We start from the raw sequence: 22,553 nt of genomic DNA, 5'->3' as shown, positions 1-22,553 counted from the left end.
CTCTCAGGGACGAGGCACCATATGGCACCCGCGTCCAGACTGTTGGAGACTCCATGTGTGGTCCCTGGACGGGACGCGGAGGTTCTAGGTAATCTACCACAGGCAGTCGTAGATACCATCACTTCAGCGAGAGCTCCCTCTACGAGGCTTGCTTACTCCCTGAAGTGGAACCTGTTCGTTGAGTGGTGTGCTTCTCACAAAGAAGACCCCCGAAGGTGTTCGATCATTTCCGTGCTTTCTTTCCTGCAAGAGGCTTTGGAGCGTCGGCTGTCCCCCTCCACCCTCAAAGTGTATCTTGCCGCTATAGCCGCACATCACGATGCAGTAGACGGGAAATCCCTGGGGAAGCATGATCTGATCGTCAGGTTCCTGAGGGGAGCGAGGAGATTGAAACCCCCCCCCCCCTCTATACCCTCTTGGGACTTATCTCTGGTGCTAACCGCACTGAAGAGACCGCCCTTCGAGCCTTTGCAGGTAGCAGAGTTAAAAATTCTGTCCCAAAAGACAGTTCTCCTGCTTGCTTTGGCCTCCATCAAGAGGGTAGGGGACCTGCACGCATTTTGGTCAGCGAATCGTGCCTGGAATTCGGGCCGGCTAACTCTCACGTTGTCCTGAGACCCCGGCCTGGATATGTGCCCAAGGTTCCTACCACCCCCTTTCGGGACCAGGTGGTGAACCTGCAAGCGCTTCCCCCGGAGGAGGCAGACCCAGCCCTGGCTTTTCTCTTCCCGCTCGCGCTCTGCGCTTATACGTGGACAGAACGCAAAGCTTTAGGACCTCAGAGCAGCTCTTGGTCTGTTACGGAGATCAGCGGAAGGGAAAGGCTGTCTCCAAGCAGAGGTTGGCCCACTGGATAGTGGATGCCATCATCTTGGCGTATGAGTCCCAAGGTGAACCCTGTCCCCCCGGACTGCGAGCTCACTCCACAAGGAGTGTTGCCGCTTCTTGGGCGTTGGCGCAGGGTGCCTCGCTGACAGATGTCTGTAGAGCTGCGGGCTGGGTGACACCTAATACGTTTGCTAGATTCTATAGCCTACGTGTCGAACCGGTTGCTTCCAGTGTGCTCTCTTCTCATAGAAGCCAGTAACACCGTGAGCCCCGGTTCAGTGTCGGCTTGCTGCGCCATTCCCCTCCTACGGACCGGATACGTGCGCCATTTTGCTCCAGTTGAATTCCCATATCCGGAACCTGTTGAGCTCCCCCGCACCCCTCCAACGTCGGACGTGGCGGAACGTCCGGTGTTACGCCTACCACTCGTATGCAGTGTGGAACCCGTGTTAGACTGGGTCCATACGTTGCGGTCCCTACGGCGACCCCATGTGTGTAATCTTCCACGATACGGCTCCCCAAGGTGAGCCCGTGTCTTTCCCTTGGCAGAGTCCTGCCGTCATTGTAAATCGGTGTTGTCTCCCCCCTCTCTAGGCTGGAGCCACCCCAGTGATATTCCATATGTTATACTGCCCGGTCCTCCGCCCAGTTCATATTTGTATTCCCCCCCCCCCCCCCCCCCCCCTTTTTTCGGGGTTGGTTGGGCTTCCGCAGCGTCCCTTCCTTCCGATGTTGGGCACGCTTTCCCAGTGTTACCAAGTCTAACTGAGTGGGTCTTGTGGAACAGCAGCGACTTCCTGGCCTAAGCCCTGTCCTTTTCCGCTAAAACGTCGGGAGGATCAGAAGGCTTTTGTCTAGGCACTGGAAGGTGGCAGCGTTAGTGGTGTGTTCAAAGGGTGATCCCATTTCAGTCGACCGTCGACTACGTCTGACGTTATGGACTGAAAGGGAACATCCTGGTTGCGTATGCAACCCACCGTTCCCTGAAGGAGGGAACGGAGGACGTAGTCCCCTTGCCACTACCGCTGGACCACCGCTGACTCCGAGTTACGCTCGGCTCCTCAGCGAAAAGCAAATGGTGCGTGCATCTACTTCCGTATTTATACCCGCTCTGCGGGGCGGAGTGTGAGATGCAGATCTCGCACGCCAATGTGTATTGGCTCGTTCAATAATACTGGAAGACAATAGGCTCCCTGGCTTGATCCCATTTCAGTCGACCGTCGACTACGTCCTCCGTTCCCTCCTTCAGGGAACGGTGGGTTGCATACGCAACCAGGACGTTATTATCAAACTAATCATATGACTGTTATGGTGCGTTCACGCACCAGCGCGTCCCCCTTCTTTCAGATTACCCAGCTCGTAAGGCGGACACCATGAGGACACAGAGCAAGATACGGAATCCAAGATAGCTGCGCCCTGTGTGACTTGTATGAATTGTTTTCGGACTGCTTTGGTTGTTTAAATGATGATTTTAATCACTCGTATTACTGCAATACCTTACTGCGTCCGTATCACTGCCTGTGCGTATGGGAATCGGCCTTGTTGTTCATGCAAAATTGAATGAAGCCTTGTATGAAAAGGGTGTTACTTACGTGGCTGGCGTTGCTAACGGAAGGTAACAAAACATGAAAAATTTAAAATTATGGGGGAAATTTTATTTTTTATTGAAATTCAGATTGCTGCGTTTTGATAAGCGCATGGTACTTGGCCCGTGCTACCATAGCAACAGCTTTCTGGGTGGCGTTGATTTATTTTTTGAATGTTACCGAACAGTGGTGAAAGCAGACGTTATGAGGAGCACACCCGCTGAACATGGCATGAGTTTAAAGCCAGTTTAATATTCGGTTACTCTTAAGCTTATTTTATTTCTATTCAGTTGCGCAGTTGTAAGTATTTTGCAATTGCCCATGTGAGCATAGTGGTGGGCAGATCAAGGCTTCGTGGAACACTGAAACCGTTGAATCAAATGTGCCATATTGTGCCGAGGCTTCGAAACAATCCGACACCTGTCTCCACTGTGACCAGTAGTGGTCAGAACAGTGTAATTGCAACAAAAACCCAGGGCAAACATGCATTAAAACACCTTTTACAAACTATTGCAATTTTTTTACTAAAAGTAAAAATCTTTCAAATGCAATTATCTAGTCATCTAATAAGATTATCAGGTGTAAACGTGTTATTTTATCAATTGTCAGGGTTTGTTTTGTTTGTGCTATGAATGGCTCAGCTAAAAGGGCCAATAAGTACCTCAACCAGTGAAAACCAGTGTTAGAAGATCGCCTCTCGTTTTGCAGAAAGTGATGGGTTACCCGGTGTTTTGGCCTTGACGGAGCAGGACTTCTCTTGAGAAGCCATGGCTGATCAAATTCTCAGAAGACCACTGAGCCCACAGGGAGATGCGGCACTGAAGCAGGAACTCGACATGCAGCAGAAGAGACGGTGAGACATATTCATCGTATAACTACATAATCGTAAACAATATGCGTGTCCTGAAGCATGTTGGTTGGCGACTGAACAAGAGCAATCCCAGACAACAATTTAGCTCTTGCCGATGTTGGGGCGCGTGTGCCTGCCCGACATAAAGTGCCGATCTCTTATGGAGATGGGTAGATAATCGGCAAGATGTCGTAAAGATGGTGGCATTAGAATGATCGCCGACCGTGAGCTAACGTAAAACCCGAAATGATAGCCGACTGTGAGCCAACGTAAACCCGATATAATTATTATGACCTATGCGGCGCAATCCCACTAGAGCGAGGAAAGCATTCGGTCGCCTCGCTCTCCCATTGACTACTGGAACATCTGATTTTCGGCTGGAAACGCCACAGCATTCTTGAAAATCAGCTGTTCCATTGTTAACCCTCTGGGGACCTTTTGGTCCGTTTTCTTTATTTTTACATTTGGGCTTATAAACCATATGTAATGGAGATGGAACACTATGTGTATCTATAGATTCAGAAGACCCTAAGCTAACATAAGCATGCATGTAATGTGTTTATAAAGGAAGTATGAGTGAAAAATGTACAATAAACTAGAGAATTTCAAAAACGGAAATTCGATTTTTGTCATTTATTTCTGAATATCACACATCAAACAACAATAGTGAACAGTTTTTGAACAAAAAATATATTTGTCAAAGCCTTTTCTTGACAGACATGTGTAATTGTTAAATAAAATGTGTAAAGAACAATGAAAAATTTAACTTTATTTACAAATAGTCCCAGGCGTTTTTCTTAGGAATGCTTAGAATTTTCTAAGCAATGCTTTCTCCTCGTCACTCTCCAGTAATTGTTCCAGAGCTTGTTCCACCGTAAATCGTTTACTGCTTGCAATCATAAAAGTGCTACAACAATAAATAATGCTATAATTGTATGTGTGTATACATATATATATATATATATATATATATATATATATATATATATATAATTGTTCTGTCTCTCATATTAACGTCTCAGGTTACGTATGTAACCCTGGTTCCCTGAGAGGGAACTCGAGCTGCGTTGAGACGCGGTGGGAACGCTCTGCGTGATTGCGTCGTGAAGCACGTGTATAATCAGTCCAATGGAAGAGCGAGACGTCATAGGCGGTGACGTCATAGACCAGGAAGCTATAAAGCACACCAGAAAACAGACCGCGACAGGTTCTGAAAAAGCCTGAAGCAAGTCGATCAGGGCATGCAGGAAGTATGGCAGGAGAACGCAGCGTCTCATTCCCTCTCAGGGAACCAGGGTTACATACGTAACCTGAGACATTCCCTTTCAAGGGAACTCGAGCTGCGTTGAGACGCGGTGGGAACCCCATACCCACTACGCCATAAGACAAATGCCCGTTCTGTGTGAAGTCCTTGCGCACACTAGAAGCAAGCAACCTAGCCCCGGGAGTGGAGAGGTGTAGGTCATAAAATCTGACAAATGTATGAGGTGAGGACCAGCCTGCCGCATTACAAATATCCTGAAGGGAAACACCCGAAATTAAAGCCTAGAGGCAGCCATACTCCTTGTAGAATGGGCCTGAACAGCCACAGGTGAACGCTGTCCGGCCGCTTCATAAGCAAGTGAGATAACCTCAACTACCCACTTGCTCATTATCTGTTTAGATGCAGGGCAACCTATCTTAGGTTACCCGAAGCAGACAAATAATTGTTCTGATAAACGCCACTGAGCAGCTCTGTGGACCTAAGCATCCAAAGCCCGGACAGGGCATAACAGTTTTAAGATTTTCCTGATCTGGGGTATTAAAGGTGGAGGACAGAAGGCCTGGAGCACAAATGACTCGCACATTTAGTAGGGACCTAGAAATACAACCCGATCTGGGGTGAAGAAATACTACCACCAACCAGGTGCAAATCCAAGTACGTGCAGGCCTCAGCCTCATGTACCACGGAGAAGACGAAATTAAGGATCTCTCCTCAGAGATAGCCCAGCAAAGAAACATTCATTACAGAAATCAAGTACTGTACCAACAGGGCAGAAACGAGATTCAGAAGGCGTTCTCTGCACCAGGCAGAGAACAGCATATTAGTCTTCTCGTGGAGGGAGCTCTAGACTGGAGTATGGTCTCCACGACCTTGGTCGAGAAACCTGAATCTATGAGCTGGGCCCCCTCAGAGGCCGAGCCCACAGTATCCACAACTCCAGAGCTCCCAGGAGCAAAGATATCGGGAAAAGCGTATAGGTGTAGCGGCAACCACACCTATTACATTACATCCAGTCCAAGCGGAGCTGGATGCATGAGGGAGAACCACAAGGGCAATGCATTGTACAAGTGATGCGAAAGGTCGACTTGTAGTTTGACTGAAGTTCTCCCTAAGAAGCTCCACCACCTCGGGGTGAAGTCTCCATTCCCCGGGCCACAGCCCCTGCCTCAACAGGATATCTGCTCTGATATACGAGACCATCAGTGTGTTGTCCGGACCCTTCGCCGACCAATAGGGATGGGAATTGATAAGAATTTAACGATTCCGATTCCATTATCGATATTGCTTATCGATTCGATTCCTTATCGATTCTCTTATCGATTCTCATTGGGTGAGGGAATAAGTACAAATGTGTTTGTTTGTATTAACTCGCTTTAACATCTGACCAGAAGACACAGCACAGAGTATTAGTGGTTTGAACCTACACTGGTCTCATGGTTCGGTTCGATTACGATTATCATGTCATCGATTCAGTTCAATTCGATATCTCGATGCACTGCATCCAATTTTCAATTTTACTTCAAAAGTGATGTGTGCGTGCGCACGCGTGTGTGTGTGTGTGTGTGTGTGTGTTTGTGTTCGCCTGTTCGGGAAGTCGCAGTGACAGAAACCGTGACATTCCAGTTAAAGTTTCATGGGACTAAAGTCTGTTTATGCCATTAAGAAAATGAAATTCTGTCAAATCAATTTTGTTTTAAAGAAATGTTCATTTAAAAGCAGCGCTCATTCATCAGTGTATAATGTTACCCAGAGACGCGCGCATCCGTCAACGAGTCCGTTGTTGAAGACGATCATCCATTTATAATCACGCGTAACACAGAATACTTGTAATTTGACCATCGGGTGCGGATACCTAAATCAGATAACATTAGGGCGGGTGGATGACATGAGCGCACACGCACTGTCTCTTCTCCAGGTCGCGCTTACCAGGTTGGTCATAAAAGCCGAAATGTGCCCAGATGTAGGCTTTTAAAGTAATTGGAATGTGAAATATAACCAAAACAACGTAGCGCGTGTGTGACGTCATGACACATTTGCAACGAGCGGAACCGATAAGAGGAATCGTTAAGCAAGCATGCTAACGGTTCCAAGGAATCGGTTCACCGGGCACCGGTTCTGAAGAAGAACCGGTTCTCGATTCCCATCCCTACCGACCAACCACTCATGATTCTCCCCGACTTGTAAGGGAAACATCCGTCGATAGCATTATGCGTCGACAAGAAGCCCCCAACACTGGGCCTGGGCGAGGAACCAAGGTTCTTCCACATGACCGAGGCACGAAGGCATAGCCGCGTGACCTTGATCATGCGAAAACGGATTTCCCCTCGGAGAAAACCCCTTGGTCCCGAGCCACCACTGCAGGGGTCTCATGTACAGAAGGCCAAAAGTAACTACGTTGGACGCAACTGCCATGAGCCCCAGCCAAAGACCTTTCACCGAGCGGCCACTCATGACCGCCCCCCATCCTGTGAGGGAAGCATCCGTCGATAGCGTGACGCGTCGACAAGAAGCCCCCAGCACTGGGCCCTGGGCGAGGAACCAAATTTTCTTCCACATGACCGAGGCACGAAGGCATAGCCGCGTGACCTTGATCATGCGAAAACGGATTTCCCCTCGGAGAAAACCCCTTGGTCCCGAGCCACCACTGCAGGGGTCTCATGTACAGAAGGCCAAAAGTAACTACGTTAGACGCAACTACCATGAGCCCCAACAGTCTCAGAGACTGTTTGCAGTGAGTGACTGACCTAGTCTTACATTCTTTACGGCTGTGAGAATCGCAGAAATACGTGCAGGAGACAGACGTGCTTGCATTGTTGTCGATTCCCATAATACACCTAGAAAGTGGTCCTCTGAGCTGGGAGGAGTACACTCTTTTTGGTGTTGAGCCGCAACCCCAACCTCCTTATGTGGGACAGAACGACATCTCGATGTTGAACTGCCAAAAGCTCGGACTGAGCTATAATCAACCAATCGTCGATATAATTTAATACGTGAATGCCCTGGAATCTCAGAGGAGCCAGAGCTGCATCCACGCATATTGTAAAAGGTGTGGGGTGATAACCTAGGCCGAATGGAAGAACCCGATACTGGTATGCTTCGCCCCTGAAAGCAAACCTCAGGAACCTCCTGTGATGAGGATGGATATATAAGTAAGCGTCCTTTAAGTCTATTGTGACAAGCCAGTCCTCGGACTGAATCTGTGACACAATCATATTTAGCGTAAGCATACTTTGAACTTAAGATTCTGAAACCTGCTGTTTAATTGACGCAGGTCTAGAGTAGGACGCAACCCCTCATCCTCTTTCGGAACAATGAAGTAATGGCATTAAAACCCTGACTGTCTGCCGGGAGGAGGAACCCCTCCTACAGCTCCTTTTGCAGAAGTGTCAGTACTTCCTGCTCCATAACCAAAGCCTGCTCGGGGTCCACCACAGTGGGGAGGACCCCTAGAAATCTGGGCGGACAAGAACCGATTTCTGAACCCTTTTCTATAGTTTGCAGGACCCACCGAGAAATATGTGGCAGTAGTTTCCACGCTGCCAGAAATTCTACTAGGGGAACCAGTCTCTCAAGACTGGCCTCTGGATTTGGTTGAACAGTCACTACGGTGCCCTGAAGCGGCGAACCGGCAGGGAACAACCGAACTGACCGTTCTACGACCCTCCTCGGAGGATCGTATGGGGACGCTGACACCTCGGTGCCCTGAACGGCGAACCGGCAGGGAACAACCGAACTGGCAGCGCTGCGACCCTCCTCAGAGAGTCGCACCCCAGAGGGCGCCGAGGAGAAAGGATTTCTCAAAACCGTCCCTGCCCCGGAGGAGCCCTCAGAAGCTTTATTAGAGATGACGACAGTCCTCAGATCTTGCCTCCCTTTAAATAATTTAGTTCCAACGACCCTCCTCGGAGGATCATTGGAAAAAGCAGGCACCTCGGCACCCTGAAACGGCGAACCGGCAGGGAAACCGAACTGACTGCTCTACGACCCCCCTCGGAGGATCGTTTGGGGACACTGACACCTTGGTGTCCTGAACGGCGAACCGTCAGGAAAACCTGAAAACCCAAAAACTGGCAGCGCTGCGACCCTCCTCAGAGAGTCGCCCCCCAGAGGGCGCCGAGGAGAAACGATTTTCTCAAAACCATCCCTACCCCGGAGGGGACCACCCTTTAGAAGCCTGATAGCCTCGGCGTCAGGGCTTCCTATTGTCCAAGCTTTTTTAGAGATAAAATAGTCCTCAGATCTTGCATATCTCTAACTGGCTAGACTGCTACCGCCACCCAAGTCCCCTTCGATTGTGGAGGAGCCCAAATGGCGATGCTCGTTCTTGCACTCTGTGCTGCGAGGAGCTTAGTAGACTGAGACTGCTCCGCCCAGCAGTCTCAGGAACATTAGATTGGTGAGGAAGAAACCTCTGGAACGCCGCTGAACGGTTTATTCTTAGTTTGTTTTTGTTTTTTTTGAAAGCGGAGCGTCCAGAAGAACAGACATAATTTTATCTTATTTTTCTTTATTTTTAAATCAGAAAAACGTATATATATATATATATATATATATATAAATATATCACTCCGTGGCCACCGAACTGGCCGTGCTGCGACCCTCCTCAGAGAGTCGCCACCCAGAGGACGCAGAGGAGAAACGATTTCTCGAAACCGTCCCTCCCCAGTATAGTTTATCTGGTTTTGCACGACGCAATTCTCGAATAGCGTCAGTGCTGACAACCTCACATTCTTCCATGTCTTTATAATTTACCCACCAGCGTTGCCTAATAAAAATTTTTTATTTAGATGGCTGGTGGGTAACGTCGGGGTTAAAAATGATGACGCCGACTCGGGAGAGAGAAAGCTAGCAAGCGTCTCTTTAACCCGAGGCACTGTCATACCATGATACTTAATACCCATAGCATTACTATAGTTAGACGTTGGGCATTAAACACATAAAATAGAAACCGACTTATTCCACGATCTCGACACCTCAGTGTGGTGTGGAGATGGGGAAAAAACGGCAGTCCCCGACGAGGAGGCTGAGATACAGAGTTTTTCTGTTTTTAGATTTATTTCATCTAATAAACTCTTTTTATTTTCACTCTCATAATGTTCAGCTGGCCAGAAAATATTTAACTAGCAACAGCACTAGATAAACCTCCTTTTAAAGCTCCTCTTTATTTAACAGAGTTATGAGCTGACTTATTTATTCATTTATTGAAAACTCAAACATCTGCCTTTTCTTAATATCTTTATTTGTTTTGTTCTCTTTTTCTAAACAAAACACTAACGATACCAATTCCTCGGAACTGGAAATCGCCAGCACTGGATCTGGCAGGTGAAAGCTGAGATAGGGCGGGGCCCGTCCCAACCCCCGCTGTCAGATCCGTTTGCGAGCCCCAAAATGCGAGTCGCCGCCGTGCATCGGCAACAGCGGGACCCGCGCGGGGAGCGCGAACCGAACCGTCCTCCTCGAAGAACGTCCGGCGGGAGCGGAGCGTTGACAGACAACAATAAATATGACAAGGACAGAATACACAGATCGCTTGCTGAAGGCAACAGAAGCTGTCGCGGTCTGTTTTCTGGTGTGCTTTATAGCTTCCTGGTCTATGACGTCACCGCCTATGACGTCTCGCTCTTCCATTGGACTGATTATACACGTGCTTCACGACGCAATCACGCAGAGCGTTCCCACCGTGTCTCAAAGCAGCTCGAGTTCCCTTGAAAGGGAATCTCTGATAATCCGCTCCATAAGCCTCCGTTCGCTCTCTCTCCTTCTCTCCATTCGACGCTGTTTGCGTCATATTCCTTGCTATAAAATACCACCCCTTGCAAGGCTACAGAGTCCTCTGATTTGCTAGAATACGTCATGGTAACCTTCCTCTGATTGGGTAAGAAAAATATTCCTCCATCGGCAATTTTCCATTGGTTGTTGCTCGCGGAATCTGCCAGACAACATCGATTTCATTGGCCTTTTACATAGTGGTATTGCGCAACAAGGAAGTGTGTATATTTACAAGTCGGATAAGTTATCACTGTTTTCAGCGGAATCTGAGGAAGACGGTTAAAAAGACCACACCTCTCTATCATTAATAGTTTTTAAGATTATTACACATTTGTAAAAGTATGTCATTTTGGGCGGTACCGCCCAATCCGTCCCCAGAGGGTTAAGTCAAAGGGAGCGAGGCGTCTGAATGCTTTCGCCGCTCTAGTAGGATCCCACCGTTATGTCTTATTGTTTAGGATAACTGCTGTCAGATCGTGTTCCAAGGACACAAGTTCAACAACACTCAATAACAGTTTATGTGATGTGCTAATCATAACATTTCTTCCCTAACAATTTGACATGTTGAGAATTAGGCAACTAGACCACTTGCAATGCGTCCTTATTTTTGAGTTGCCAGGTTTTATGACAAAAAAAGTTTAAATTGATCATACACATTCTGACAACCTGGGAAATATCAGTCTAACAGAAAAAAAAGAATGAATCAGTGATTTTAAAAGTTTGATGGTCATGCAAATTAGGCTACAGGAGTTTTCCGGGAGAAATTACAAAACAGGAGGGCACCGGAAGATGTCCTTGACAGTTCATTTTTTACTTTGTTTTTGCAAAAGCAGCATCATTTATTTTAACACTCCACAAATCACACATAGAAAACTACAGGTGAAACTCCAAAAATTTGAATATCGTACAACAGTTCATGTATTTCAGTAATTCAAATTAAAAGGTGAAACTAATATATTTAGTATATATAAATTATATACATATGCATGATTATACTTTTCAGAGGGCCGACATTTCTGTATTTAAAATCCTTTTTTTAATTGATTTCATGTAATATTCTAATTTTCTGAGATTTTGAATTCTGTGTTCCCTTTCGAGGGAACTCGCGCTGCGTCGAGAATCGACACATTGTGGAACGCCTTCAGCGTGACGCGTCTGAAGCCTGTGTGGAACTAGGCCTATCTTGATTGGTGTTGCGTCATGACGTCAGCCGAGACGTCGCATGTGACGGCGAGCGGAAGCTATAAAAGGACGCCAGAACATAGCAGCGTCAGCTTTCTGTTCTTCAGCAAGCGTTATATGTGAAACTGTGTGTCTTATTTGGTGTTGTTTGTTCGGTAAAGGTAAAAAGTGTGAAGGAGAAACAATTCAGGCAATGTGCGTCCCCTTGCCCGCGCTATCTAAGCGAGGGTGACACACACGTGCTTTGTGTTGTTTGTCTCGGAGCGCAGCATGCACGGGCAGCGTTCGAGGGCGCTGTCTGTGCGAACTGTGATCAAATGCCCATGAGAACGCTCCGCTCCCGCCTCGGCCTGTTCGATGAATCAGGGCAGGCACGCGCGCTCCATGGATCAGGTCCCACGTCTGTCGAGGCGGCGCGGAGCTTGCATTCATGGGGATCGCAAAGGGATCTGGCTGATAATGCTGAGACACTTTCCAAGCATTCATCGGCCAGTTCCCGCGGTCCCGCTCGCGAGGTGGAAGCCCGCCCAGCGGCTTCTTCCGCCCGCGAAGAGGACCCGATGTTCAAACTATCTGGCTCTGAGGGATTAGATAGTTTGAACATCGAGGCAGGTGAATGTGAAACTCCATCAACACATTGCCCTGCCTTTGAGGAGTTGCTTGAGGTTGTGACCCGGGCTGTGGGTAAATAAAAAATCGAATGGCCCCTAGAAAAGCAGGAAGCGTCAAAAAAAAGTATGCTTGATGAGCGCTTCCTGCAAACCTGGCCACAACCTCCACACCGGAGTCTTCCATTGTTTACCGATCTCCACACCGAGGTGTCGAGATCGTGGAACAAGCCCTTCTCTTCTCGTCTCTCTAGCCCCAATGTCCATTTATATTCTAATATAATGGGGTCGAGGGAGAAGGGCTATGGGACGATGCCTCGGGTTGAAGAGAATTTCGCATCTCATCTCTCGCCCGATGCTGCATCGTCCCTGAGGGCTGCGGCGCTTCCCTCCAAGCCCTGCCGTTCCACTTCAGCGCTTGTTGGGAAGGTATGGCGGCAGGTCGGGCTGGTGCATGCCTGCACACGATGGGGCTACTGCAGGCGTACCAGGCTGACCTCCTCAAAGAGGTGGACGTCAGCGGGGAGGTCGCGTTCGACGACATTCGAGAAATGCATTGAGCGGTCGACCTGTCTCTCCGTGCTACCAAAGAGACGGCCCGCGCCATTGGCCGCTCTATGGCAGCACTGGTAGCCACGGAGAGACACCTGTGGCTGAATCTGTCGGGCATCGGGGAGAAGGACAGGGCTTTCCTCCTCGATACCCCGATTTCATCTTCTGGCCTCTTCGGCTACGCAGTCGACACTGTCATCGAGAGGTTTCAGGAGACGAAACGACAGTCAGCCGCACTCAAACATTTCATCCCCCGCCGTCGTTCCAAGTCTCACGGGTCTGCTGCCAGGGGGCAGTCCCATGAGGCGACGGCCAGCTCCTCACACCAGCAGCAGCAGAAAGAGAGTGTTGCTTCTCGTGCTCCCCCGAAAAAGGCCTGGAGCCAGGGGCAACACTCTCAGTCCAAGTCTTCCAGACCAAGGGCAGATCTGAGGACTGTCATCCAGGCTAGGAAGGCTTCAACGAAGAGGCGTTGCGCAGGCCTCTGAGGGTGGTCCCCCTGTGATCGAGCAACAACATCTCGCTCCTTCACGGAGCCCTCAGGAAATCGATGTGTGCTTCCCGCCGCTACGTGCGCCTTGGTACACATCAGTTTTCAACGAACGCAAATCGCAGTGTCCGCCCGAAAACGTTGCGGCTCTGTCGACTGCGTTCCCTCTCACGAGGCCTGTAGAAAAATTATGTCGGTTAGTTCCTGCCAATCGAGTGCTTCAGGTCACCGATATCTCAAACAAAACACCCGAGGTCAGTCTCAAGAGACTGATACCCCTAGTAGATTATCTAGACGCCTGGAGGGGTCTTCGAAATACATCTCAGTGGGTCCTGCACACAGTGGAAAAGGGGTTCAGAATTCAGTTTGAATATCGTCCACCAAGATTCAGTGGGGTGGTTCTGTCAGTCCACAGCAGGGTCAGGTTATGGAGCAAGAAGTTCAGTCCCTCTTGGCAAAGGAGGCCATAGAACAGGTTCCTCCCCAAGAAAGGGAAGCCGGGTTCTACAGTCGGTACTTCATAGTTCCCAAAAAGGATGGAGGGTTACGACCTATAATAGATCTAAGGGTATTGAACCGTTCTCTGAGGAGATACAGGTTCAAAATGCTGACGATATCTCTTATCGTGAGTCAGGTCAGGTCCGAGGACTTGTTTGTCACAATAGATCTGAAGGATGCTTACTTCCATATTTCCATCCTTCCCCAACACAGGAAGTTCCTAAGATTCGCTTTCGGGGGAAAAACGTATCAATACAGAGTTCTTCCATTTGGCCTAGCACTGTCGCCTCGCACCTTCACGAAATGCATGGATGCTGCCCTTGCTCCTCTAAGGCTTCAAGGCATTCGTATCCTCAATTATATCGACGACTGATCATTTTGGCACAGTCAAGGGAGATGGCGGTTCAACATCGAGATGTTGTTCTAAACCATCTAAGGTGCTTAGGTTTAAGACTCAATGTCAAGAAGAGTTCTTTAATCCCTCTTCAGAGAACCACTTTCCAGGGGGTAGTGTGGGATTCTGTCACGATGCGGGCACAGATGTCTCCTGCTCGTGTAGACACCATCTTGATCACAGTAACGAGTCTCAAACTAGGCCAGGCCATCACTGTCAAACACTTCCAGAGGGTGCTGGGCCTTATGGCAGCGGCGTCCAACGTGATTCCTCTTGGCCTGCTGTACATGAGAGCCCTGCAGTGGTGGCTCAGAACCAGAGGGTTTTCCCCGAGGGGCAACCCTTTTCGCACACGATTAAAAGTCACGCGCTAATGCCTTCGTTATTTGGTCATGTGGAAGAAACCAGGTTTCCTGTCCCTAGGCACTGTTTTGGGAGCACGGTGTCAGAGAAAGATTCTAACCACGGATGCATCCCTCACAGGCTGGGGTGCGGTTTTTGCCTGGAGATGATGGCAGTGTTTCTGGCCCTCAGACATTTCCTTCCGGACCTCAGAGGCCATCATGTTCTAGTGCAAACAGACAATACGTCGGTGGTTTCATATATAAATCAACAGGGGGGCCTGAGATTGCGCCTTCTGTGCAGACTGGCGCGTCAGGTTCTCCTGTGGTCCCAGGGAAAACTTCTGTCACTCAGAGCCATGTATATCCCTGGGGACAGCAATGTGGGGGCAGACATCCTGTCAAGACAGGGGCTTAGGCCCGGGGAATGGAAACTCCACCCCGAGGTGGTGGAGATGATATGGAGGGAGTTCGGTCAGGCGGAAGTGGACCTGTTTGCCTCTCATGAGAACACCCACTGTCCTCTCTGGTACTCCCTCACGCATCCAGCTCCTCTGGGACTGGATGCCATGGTGCAGACGTGGCCGAGGCTCCCAGGGGTTCTAGGGAGAGTCCGGAGGTACGGGATCAGCCTACTCCTAGTAGCCCCGTACTGGCCGGCCCAAGAACTTGTAAGAATGTAAATGTGTACCTTGAAATGCAATGTAAGTCGCTTTGGATAAAAGCGTCTGCCAAATGCATAAATGTAAATGTAAATGTAAGTGTGGTTTTCCGACATTATGGTTCTTCTAGCAGGCCCTCCGTGGCAAATTCCGGTCAGGAGGGACCTTCTGTCTCAGGCCGAGGGCACAATATTTCAGGACTATGGAAGCTGTGGGTCTGGCCCCTGAGGGGGACCAACTCTTAAATGCCGGTCTCTCAATTGAGGTTGTCGAGACTATTTTAAACTCTAGAGCCCCCTCCACGAGGAAACTGTATGCATTAAAATGGAATGTATTCACTTTATGGTGCAGAGAACGTCAAGTGGACCCAGTTAACTGCCCAGTGGCTTCAGTGCTGGAGTTCCTCCAGAGTCGTTTCTCTGACGGGCTCTCCCCGTCCACGCTTAAGGTCTATGTGGCGGCCATAGCTGCCTTCCACATGCCTCTAGGGGTGGGAACCTTGGGGAGACACCCACTTATAGTACGTTTCCTTCGTGGAGTTAGGAGGATGAGGCCTGTCATCCAGTCCAGGGTCCCCACGTGGGATCTGGAAGTGGTTCTTGAGGGGTTGTCCCTGGCACCCTTCGAACCTTTGGATGAGGTGACTAAGAAATGTATGTCTTTTAAAGTAGCGTTCCTGCTCGCCATCACGTCCCTAAAAAGAGTCGGGGACCTGCAGGCTCTATCTTTCGCTCCTGCTTGCCTCGAGTTTGCTCCCGGCAAAGTAAAGGCCATTCTCCACCCTAGACCTGGCTATGTGCCTAAGGTGCCGTCAAATGTGGCACGGTCTATAATTCTCCAGGCCTTCCATCCTCCAACGCATGTGTCGGATGAGAAATCGAAGTTACATCTACTATGCCCGATCCGAGCCCTGGAGATCTATGTGCAAAGAACTTCGGGCTGGAGGAAATCAGATCAGCTACTTGTGTGCTTTGGGTCCCCAAGGAAGGGGTCACCTGCTTTAAAACAAACTATTAGCAGATGGATAGTGGAAACAATTTCTTCAGCTTACGAGGTGCGTGATTTGCCTTCACCTCTGGCGTTAAAAGCCCACTCCACTAGGGGAGTGGCTTCCTCTCAGGCTCTGCTAGCAGGAGTTTCCCTCCAAGAAGTCTGTGATGCTGCAGGCTTGGCTTCCCCTCACACTTTTATAAAACACTACAGTTTGGATCTGGCCTCTACACTGGGTTCACGTGTTCTCTCGTCTTGAGTGTGCCAGTTTGCTTCACATCAGGGCGTATTCTCTCAGTGTGGCGCAGTGGGCATTTCGTTCCCCAATGTGTCGACTCTCGACGCAGCACGAGTTCCCTCGAAAGGGAACGTCTCAGGTTACGACTGTAACCCTCATTCCCTGAGAGGGGAACGAGGCTCTGCGTCCCTCGTCCACACTTCTCGCGCTCCTGAGAATGACTTGCTTCGAACTATCAAAAGCTGACGCTGCTATGTTCCTGGCATCCTTTTAAAGCTTCCGCTCACCGTCACATGCAACGTCACGGCTCACGTCATGACGCAACACCAATCAAGATTGGCCTAGTTCCACACAGGCTTCAGACGCGTCACGCTGAAGGCGTTCCCCAATGTGTCGATTCTCGGGGAACGAGGGTTACAGTTGTAACCCGAGACGTTCTTTATAAGCTGTAAGCCATAATCATCAAAATTATAACTTTTGCACGATATTCTAATTTTTCGAGTTTCACCTGTACAACAAAAATAAGAAATTCCCTCCAAAATAGTTAGTTAGTTTAAATGAAAAATTAGTCTAATCAATTATTTCACTTAAGATGCTTGCTCGCCCCGCCTCATTCCTGTCCCTGCTCACCCGCAGCCAGTTCCTCACGCTCATCTCTACGTCAGCCTCAGTGGAATTTTGTTGGGCACAATTTCTTAACACAACAACTAAACAAAACAAAACAAATAAAGCAACAGGGGAAAAATAAGACGGTAGCACAAAAGTCTATATCTTCGTTTGATTGTTTCTATACAGACAATTCAGAAAAGTCAGAGCATTTTACAAAAAAACAAAAAAAAAACACTTAAGGCATTTGGTTGAGAATAGTGTGAGGACAGTAGCCTATATAAATATCGAGAACAACTGATATAAATACAGACACCACATATGGGTTGAATAGCGACAGAATGTTGCTTCAACACATTGTAGGACTTACTCAGGAGTACCTGATGAATAGGGCGTGATTTAAGGCCTGTCTTCCAAAAGGAGCCTTTCAACAGCTGGGGAAAGTACAGGAAGAAAATATACAAAATTATACAAAAAAACAATTAACAAGCAAAGCTCATAATACAGTAGTTTACTGACAACAGCATAGAGAACCTGCCCAAAATACCTGTGCATCCAGCAGGAGCTGATCTGGCAAATCTTTGACCTGTGGAAAACAGAAAAAATATAGGTGTTAACAAAAATACAAAGTACGAATTGTGTCCTGTTTTTAATAAAACTGTGTGTGAGAGAGAGAGAGAGAGAGAGAGAGAGAGAGAGAGAGAGAGAGAGAGAGAGAGAGAGAGACAGACAGACAGACAGAGAGACAGAGACAGAGAGAGATAGAGACTTCCTACCCAAATTAAAACCGAAACAGGCAGCCAGCTACTCCGTCTCAGCCTCTAGCCTAGCATAACACAGAGTAAGAAGTACAGACACATAAAACACATCATACACTAAAATATGTCTTACTTTGAGGGGTCCTGTGTGGTAGGCCTGGACGGGATAGAGGGGTTTCACGACACTGCGGCATGTTTGTGTTCACTGACACTTGAAACACAAAGATTAAAAAGGTTAAAACAAAGATTACTGATTCTTTCAGGTAATCAGTGTCAGATCATATTAGATTCCGTCAGAATGACCGTATGAATAAGGGCAGCCTTTTTGCAGTCTGCACAACCTAGCCTACACCAAAGAACCGGCGTCAACTGTGATAAGCCCCTTTCACACAGCGCGTTGATCCCGGGAAATTGCCAGGAAATTGCCAGAACGCATTCTGTGTGAACGCAAACACGACCCGGGATTGATGCCGGGATCGATGCCGGGTTGGGGACCTAGTAACATTGCCGGGATCAGTGCCGGAATGCGCGCTGTGTGAACACAAGCCGTAATCAATGTCGTGTCGTAATGATGACGCTGAAGTGAAGTGAAAGCAGTGAAACGGTATGTAATGCGCTAGTTTATGATCGAATCAGAGAAAAAATGCACACGGGTGGTTTCTCGAGAGAGAAATCGCAGCTCATAAGCAAACTATAGACGCTGCTGAGACATTACATGTTACATCGATGTCACGTGTCTTTACGGGATTTTTAAGGTTTGTGTGTGAACGCACTCTCTGATTCCGGAAAATCACTGGCAGTGTGAATGAACCAAAGTCAAACGAACCCGGGTCGAATCCCAGGTCACTTTATCCGTGTATTTTCCGGAATCTCTGTGTGAAAGGGGCTATAGAGAGAGAGAGAGCTAGCTAGCCACCATGCTCTCGGGTCAAACTAACTTGACTGTATGTAGTTTTAGACTAAGACAGCTAGTCTGATTGCACAGACTAGATGTCTGTGTGTGACACAGCTTTAATTGCTTACAAGGTTGTTTTACAGACTCTGTTCTGCGTCTGAGTGTTAATTAACTTACATTCAGGAGAGCACATCCCTTCATCACTGGGTTTGTCTTGCTGCCAATCATCTTGTGGCAATAGGAAATACAGGAAAATGCGCGTTATACAAAGAACAGCATCATGTAGCAGGTTTATTTGTATACTTATGAATTCCACCAAAATATATTTATTTTTGTATTACTGGGAGTTTCGTTTTGGGTTCATTCTGCCTGCGCGTCGGGTTAGTGCAGTGCGTGCGTGTGACGTCATCAGACCGGGGACTTGCGCCGCGCAAGTTTGACCTCAGTCAGAGCAATGCTGGATTTGACTGAGGTGAGTTCACGTCAGGTTTCTCCGATAATAAAACGGATATATAAGTTGATATTATCACTTATTTGTTGACTTATCACCGTGTAAGAGTGTATATGATGATGAGTGAATCTTGCAGTAGTCTTAATGAACTACGAGCCGCGATATTGTGTTTTTATATGTTAAATGCAGTTCGGTAGCTGCTGCAGCACGTGGTGAGCTAGCTGTTCGGCAGGCCATTAACATTGTATTGACGTGATGCTATTTTTTCTAGATGCTAACCTGATGTCACGCAACACTCATTGCCATATTGTTTATGACCGCAGGTATGTTTTTTTTGTGTTTGTGCATATTTGTTTGAGATGACTCAATGAATATATGTGTAGTTTATATAATGGAATTAATGTATGACTAAGGGGAATTTACAATGTGTTTTTCTATTGGGAATATCTGTGATATTTTCTTTGTATTTGTTTTGATTACAAATGTATGTAGTTTTTCTGTATGAAAAGAGGTTAAATGTGATTAATGTGAATAGAGGCAGAGCAATGCTGGATTTGACTGAGATGCTAACCTGATGTCACGCAACACTCATTGCCATATTGTTTATGACCGCAGATAATAAACTGCATTGTGACTGCCCGTGCCTCCGTGTTTACTTGAGAACAACCCAGAACACAACGCAGAAAGACAAGACGGGTTACATTGGTGCCGTGACCTTCTGGATTCTTCGAGTATCGACGCCACTTCGATCGCCGTGGGGACTGTATTGTTTCACCCAAGTATTGCACAATGGACTCAGTAAATACACCAGTCGGTACGGGGGTTTTTTATCGAGATGTGTATGATACTGTGGGGTTTGGGAGGGGGAGGTTATTCAAGGACGAGGTTCAGTCGCCTGATGTGGGAGGGTTGAGAACGCCCAGGGCGTGTTCCAGTCGTGTCCAGTTTCCCCGCAGTCTTTCCCCAAGTGAGCAGTGTACCACATCAGCCTCTAGTGATGATGTAAGAGCCCTTATTACAGAGTTAGCCAGCCAGATTGGCCAGTCTATTGCAGACCAGCTGCAACGTAATAGTGATGTAACAGCACACGACACATCTGTAAAAAAGGGGGGTTCTCGGCCTGAACAGCAACCGACGGAGTTTAATTTGTCCGGTGTTAGGCTAGTAATGCAATCTGATGCCAAGGAGCCGACTATATATAGGGGTGATAGCAGTGATAAGTGTTCTGTCCGGGAGTGGGTGGAAATGGTAGGGGCATATTTTCGTAAGAGTAATGTTCCAGTACACCAGCAGCTACAGGAGATATTAGCTAAGCTAAGTGGAAAGGCAAGAGATGTAGTGCGGGTTACTCTACGACATAACTCTACTGATGCGACTCCCGACTTTGTCTATGACATACTGAAACAACTCTTTAGTGAGTTGACCTACTCATCCATGCCAATGGCTGACTTTTACAACACCAGGCCACTGCGAGACAAAGGGGTGATGGACTACTGGATCAGGTTGAATAACGCCATTGATATCGCTGACGAGTGCCTAAAGAGACAGAAACGAAGTGTTGAAGATCCGGGACGGGAGGTATGCATGATGTTCATCAAGTTTTGCCCAGACACCATACTCTCTAACAGACTCAGCTTCAAGGCAGCTGAGGAGTGGACTACGAGCGAGGTCCAGGAACGCATTGACGCCTACCAGAGGGAACTAAGGATGCGCACGCTGACCAGTTCTCATGCTCCACAGAGACACATAGTCACTCACACCCAGTCAGCCATGTCACGAGAGCCAGAGCTGTCTCAACCAGCGCCAGCAGAGCCCCAGTTACAGCTGCCTTTTTCCCAGGGGATCGTTTTGCCTCAAGCCACTATGTTTGCTAACGCATCAGATCAGACACCAACATCACAGCTTTCACCTTTAGCAGAACAGTTTGTGCCCAATTCACCAGCTGTTCATTTGCCTCAACCATCCCATGCACAGTCTGTTCCACAACATGCACAGTCACCAGCATGCTTTCACGCTCCCCAGTCCAGTCACGCCACTCCAGCCACTGCCGCAGCTGTTGGTGTGAATAGCATGAATGCACTTATCAGTCTTCTAGATCACTTGGTGGTGCGTCAGAACGTCCAAGCCCCTGCACAAGAGCCATCATATGCTCCAATGCCCTTTCAGAGGAGGAGTTGTAGAGTCTGTGACGATATCAGACACTCCACGCTCGCACATTGCAGGAGAGAAAACCTGTGTCTCGCGTGTTTTGCTCCTGGTCACTGGAAGAAGGACTGTGACAAGTATGGACGGAAGCGGGTGGGCCAGGCTGATGCCAGACGAGGGCCGCCGGCGGGAAACTAGAGAGCCCACACTTGGAGAGGGGCAGTGTGGGGGATCATCACGAAACCCTCATTGAAGACGAGATTGGAGCTACTTTACGTTAATGCCTGTTCGGCCGTACCAGAAGGTCTTCAGGTCGTGGTTCAAGGGTCTAGAGAGGTGCCAGCTTTCAGTGAATTATTCTACGTCCAGGTTGTGGTTAATGACAAGGTGGAACTGAAGGGCATGATTGACTCAGGATCCATGGCTTGTACGATGAGTGAGGAGGCTGAAGCATTACTCAAGGTGGCGGGAGTCCTTATTAAAGAGCCTGAATCAGCCGAAAGAATTGTGCTTGTGGGTTGTGGGGGAAAGCAGACACGTCCCAGAGGTGTTTATGACTTGACGCTGTCTGTGTATGGAGTGAAGTGCGCTGTTACTGTTCTGCTTGTGCCGGGCCAGCGTGATGATCCTATCATCGGTTCAAACGTCCTCAAGCACCTCGCACGTACCATGAAGAACGATGAAAACTACTGGAGACTCATATCAGCTGGAGGCAAGGAAGTACCGTCAGACTGTGACCTGTTCCTTGATATGCTGTCCTGCTCCACAAGATGGAAGAGTGAGGATGTCCCAGACAAGATCGGCCCTTTGAAGCTGCCTCATGCTGTCACACTGGAACCGCAGCACGAACACCTAGTGTGGGGTAGGCTGTCCAGCAAGGTGTCGATGTCTCCAGGCAGCACAGTCATTGTGGAGCCATGTGGTTCCAGGTCAGGTCCACGGGATGTCCTTGTGGGTCGTGTCATCACTGCGATGTGGGCTGACAGGTGGGTGCCCTTGAAGATGACGAATCTCTCACCGAAGCCAATCACATTGAGACGTAATGCCATCATTGCTGATGTGTTCCCGTGTCTTGCTGTGGAGGACTTCAACGTTCAGCAAGGTTTGTGTGAGATGGAGGGCTTGGAGCCAGAGAGTGTTATAGTTTCAGCTGTCACGGATGCTGACCTCAAAGAACGCCTGTCCAACCTGGGGTTGAGCGATTTGGACATTGACTCATGCCAAGCCAGCTTTTGGGCGAAGAAACGTCTTGTTGAACTGGTTCAAGAGTATGAAGACATCTTCTCCAGACACTCACTTGATTGTGGCGAGGCGAGAGAGTTTGTGCACAGCATTCGCCTGACAGACGATCGCCCATTTCGCATGCCATACAGGAGAGTCCCTCCTGCACATTACCAACAGCTACGACGCGTGCTCTCAGACATGGAGGAGAGGGGGATCATCCGC

The 22,553-nt window shown here is 48.4% G+C and overlaps 1 protein-coding gene and 1 pseudogene across 3 annotated transcripts; both read right to left on the bottom strand.

The window, feature by feature from the left end:
- The window catches only part of LOC143750411 (trace amine-associated receptor 13c-like), a 71,548-nt pseudogene that overhangs the window by 33,744 nt on the left and 15,251 nt on the right, over nucleotides 1-22,553 (bottom strand).
- Nucleotides 16,693-18,748, bottom strand: LOC143750413 (uncharacterized). 3 transcript variants are annotated; one of them, XR_013207161.1, is made up of 5 exons: nucleotides 18,689-18,748; nucleotides 17,750-17,985; nucleotides 17,406-17,444; nucleotides 17,229-17,292; nucleotides 16,693-16,959 (listed from the first exon to the last, which is right to left on the bottom strand). XR_013207161.1 is itself a non-coding variant. In XM_077243468.1 (5 exons), the coding sequence occupies exons 1-5, from the start codon at nucleotides 18,737-18,739 to the stop codon at nucleotides 16,823-16,825; spliced, it is 315 nt and encodes a 104-aa protein (XP_077099583.1). In that variant the 5' UTR covers nucleotides 18,740-18,742; the 3' UTR covers nucleotides 16,693-16,822. The 3 variants fall into 3 exon arrangements, 1 of the variants encoding a protein (XP_077099583.1); XR_013207162.1 differs by having other exon boundaries at nucleotides 17,750-17,801; XM_077243468.1 differs by having other exon boundaries at nucleotides 17,750-17,773; nucleotides 18,689-18,742.

The sequence above is a fragment of the Siphateles boraxobius genome, unplaced genomic scaffold, assembly GCF_051911475.1.
Source record: "Siphateles boraxobius isolate OS27281-9 unplaced genomic scaffold, OSU_SipBor_1 25, whole genome shotgun sequence".
In the NCBI taxonomy this organism is placed as follows: Eukaryota; Metazoa; Chordata; class Actinopteri; order Cypriniformes; family Leuciscidae; genus Siphateles; species Siphateles boraxobius.
The sequence above is the reverse complement of the archived record's forward strand: the minus strand, read 5'-3'. Positions and strand labels throughout refer to the sequence as shown.

Bases quoted from the DNA above. Each gene is read 5' to 3' on its own strand.
- LOC143750413 (XM_077243468.1), bottom strand. From the start codon at position 18,739: ATGATTGGCAGCAAGACAAACCCAGTGATGAAGGGATGTGCTCTCCTG. The intron at 17,774-18,688 runs GTAAGTTAATTA...TATCCCGTCCAG, and splicing joins AGGGATGTGCTCTCCTGAAT to GCCTACCACACAGGACCCCT. The intron at 17,293-17,405 runs GTATTTTGGGCA...TACTTTCCCCAG, and splicing joins AGCTCCTGCTGGATGCACAG to CTGTTGAAAGGCTCCTTTTG.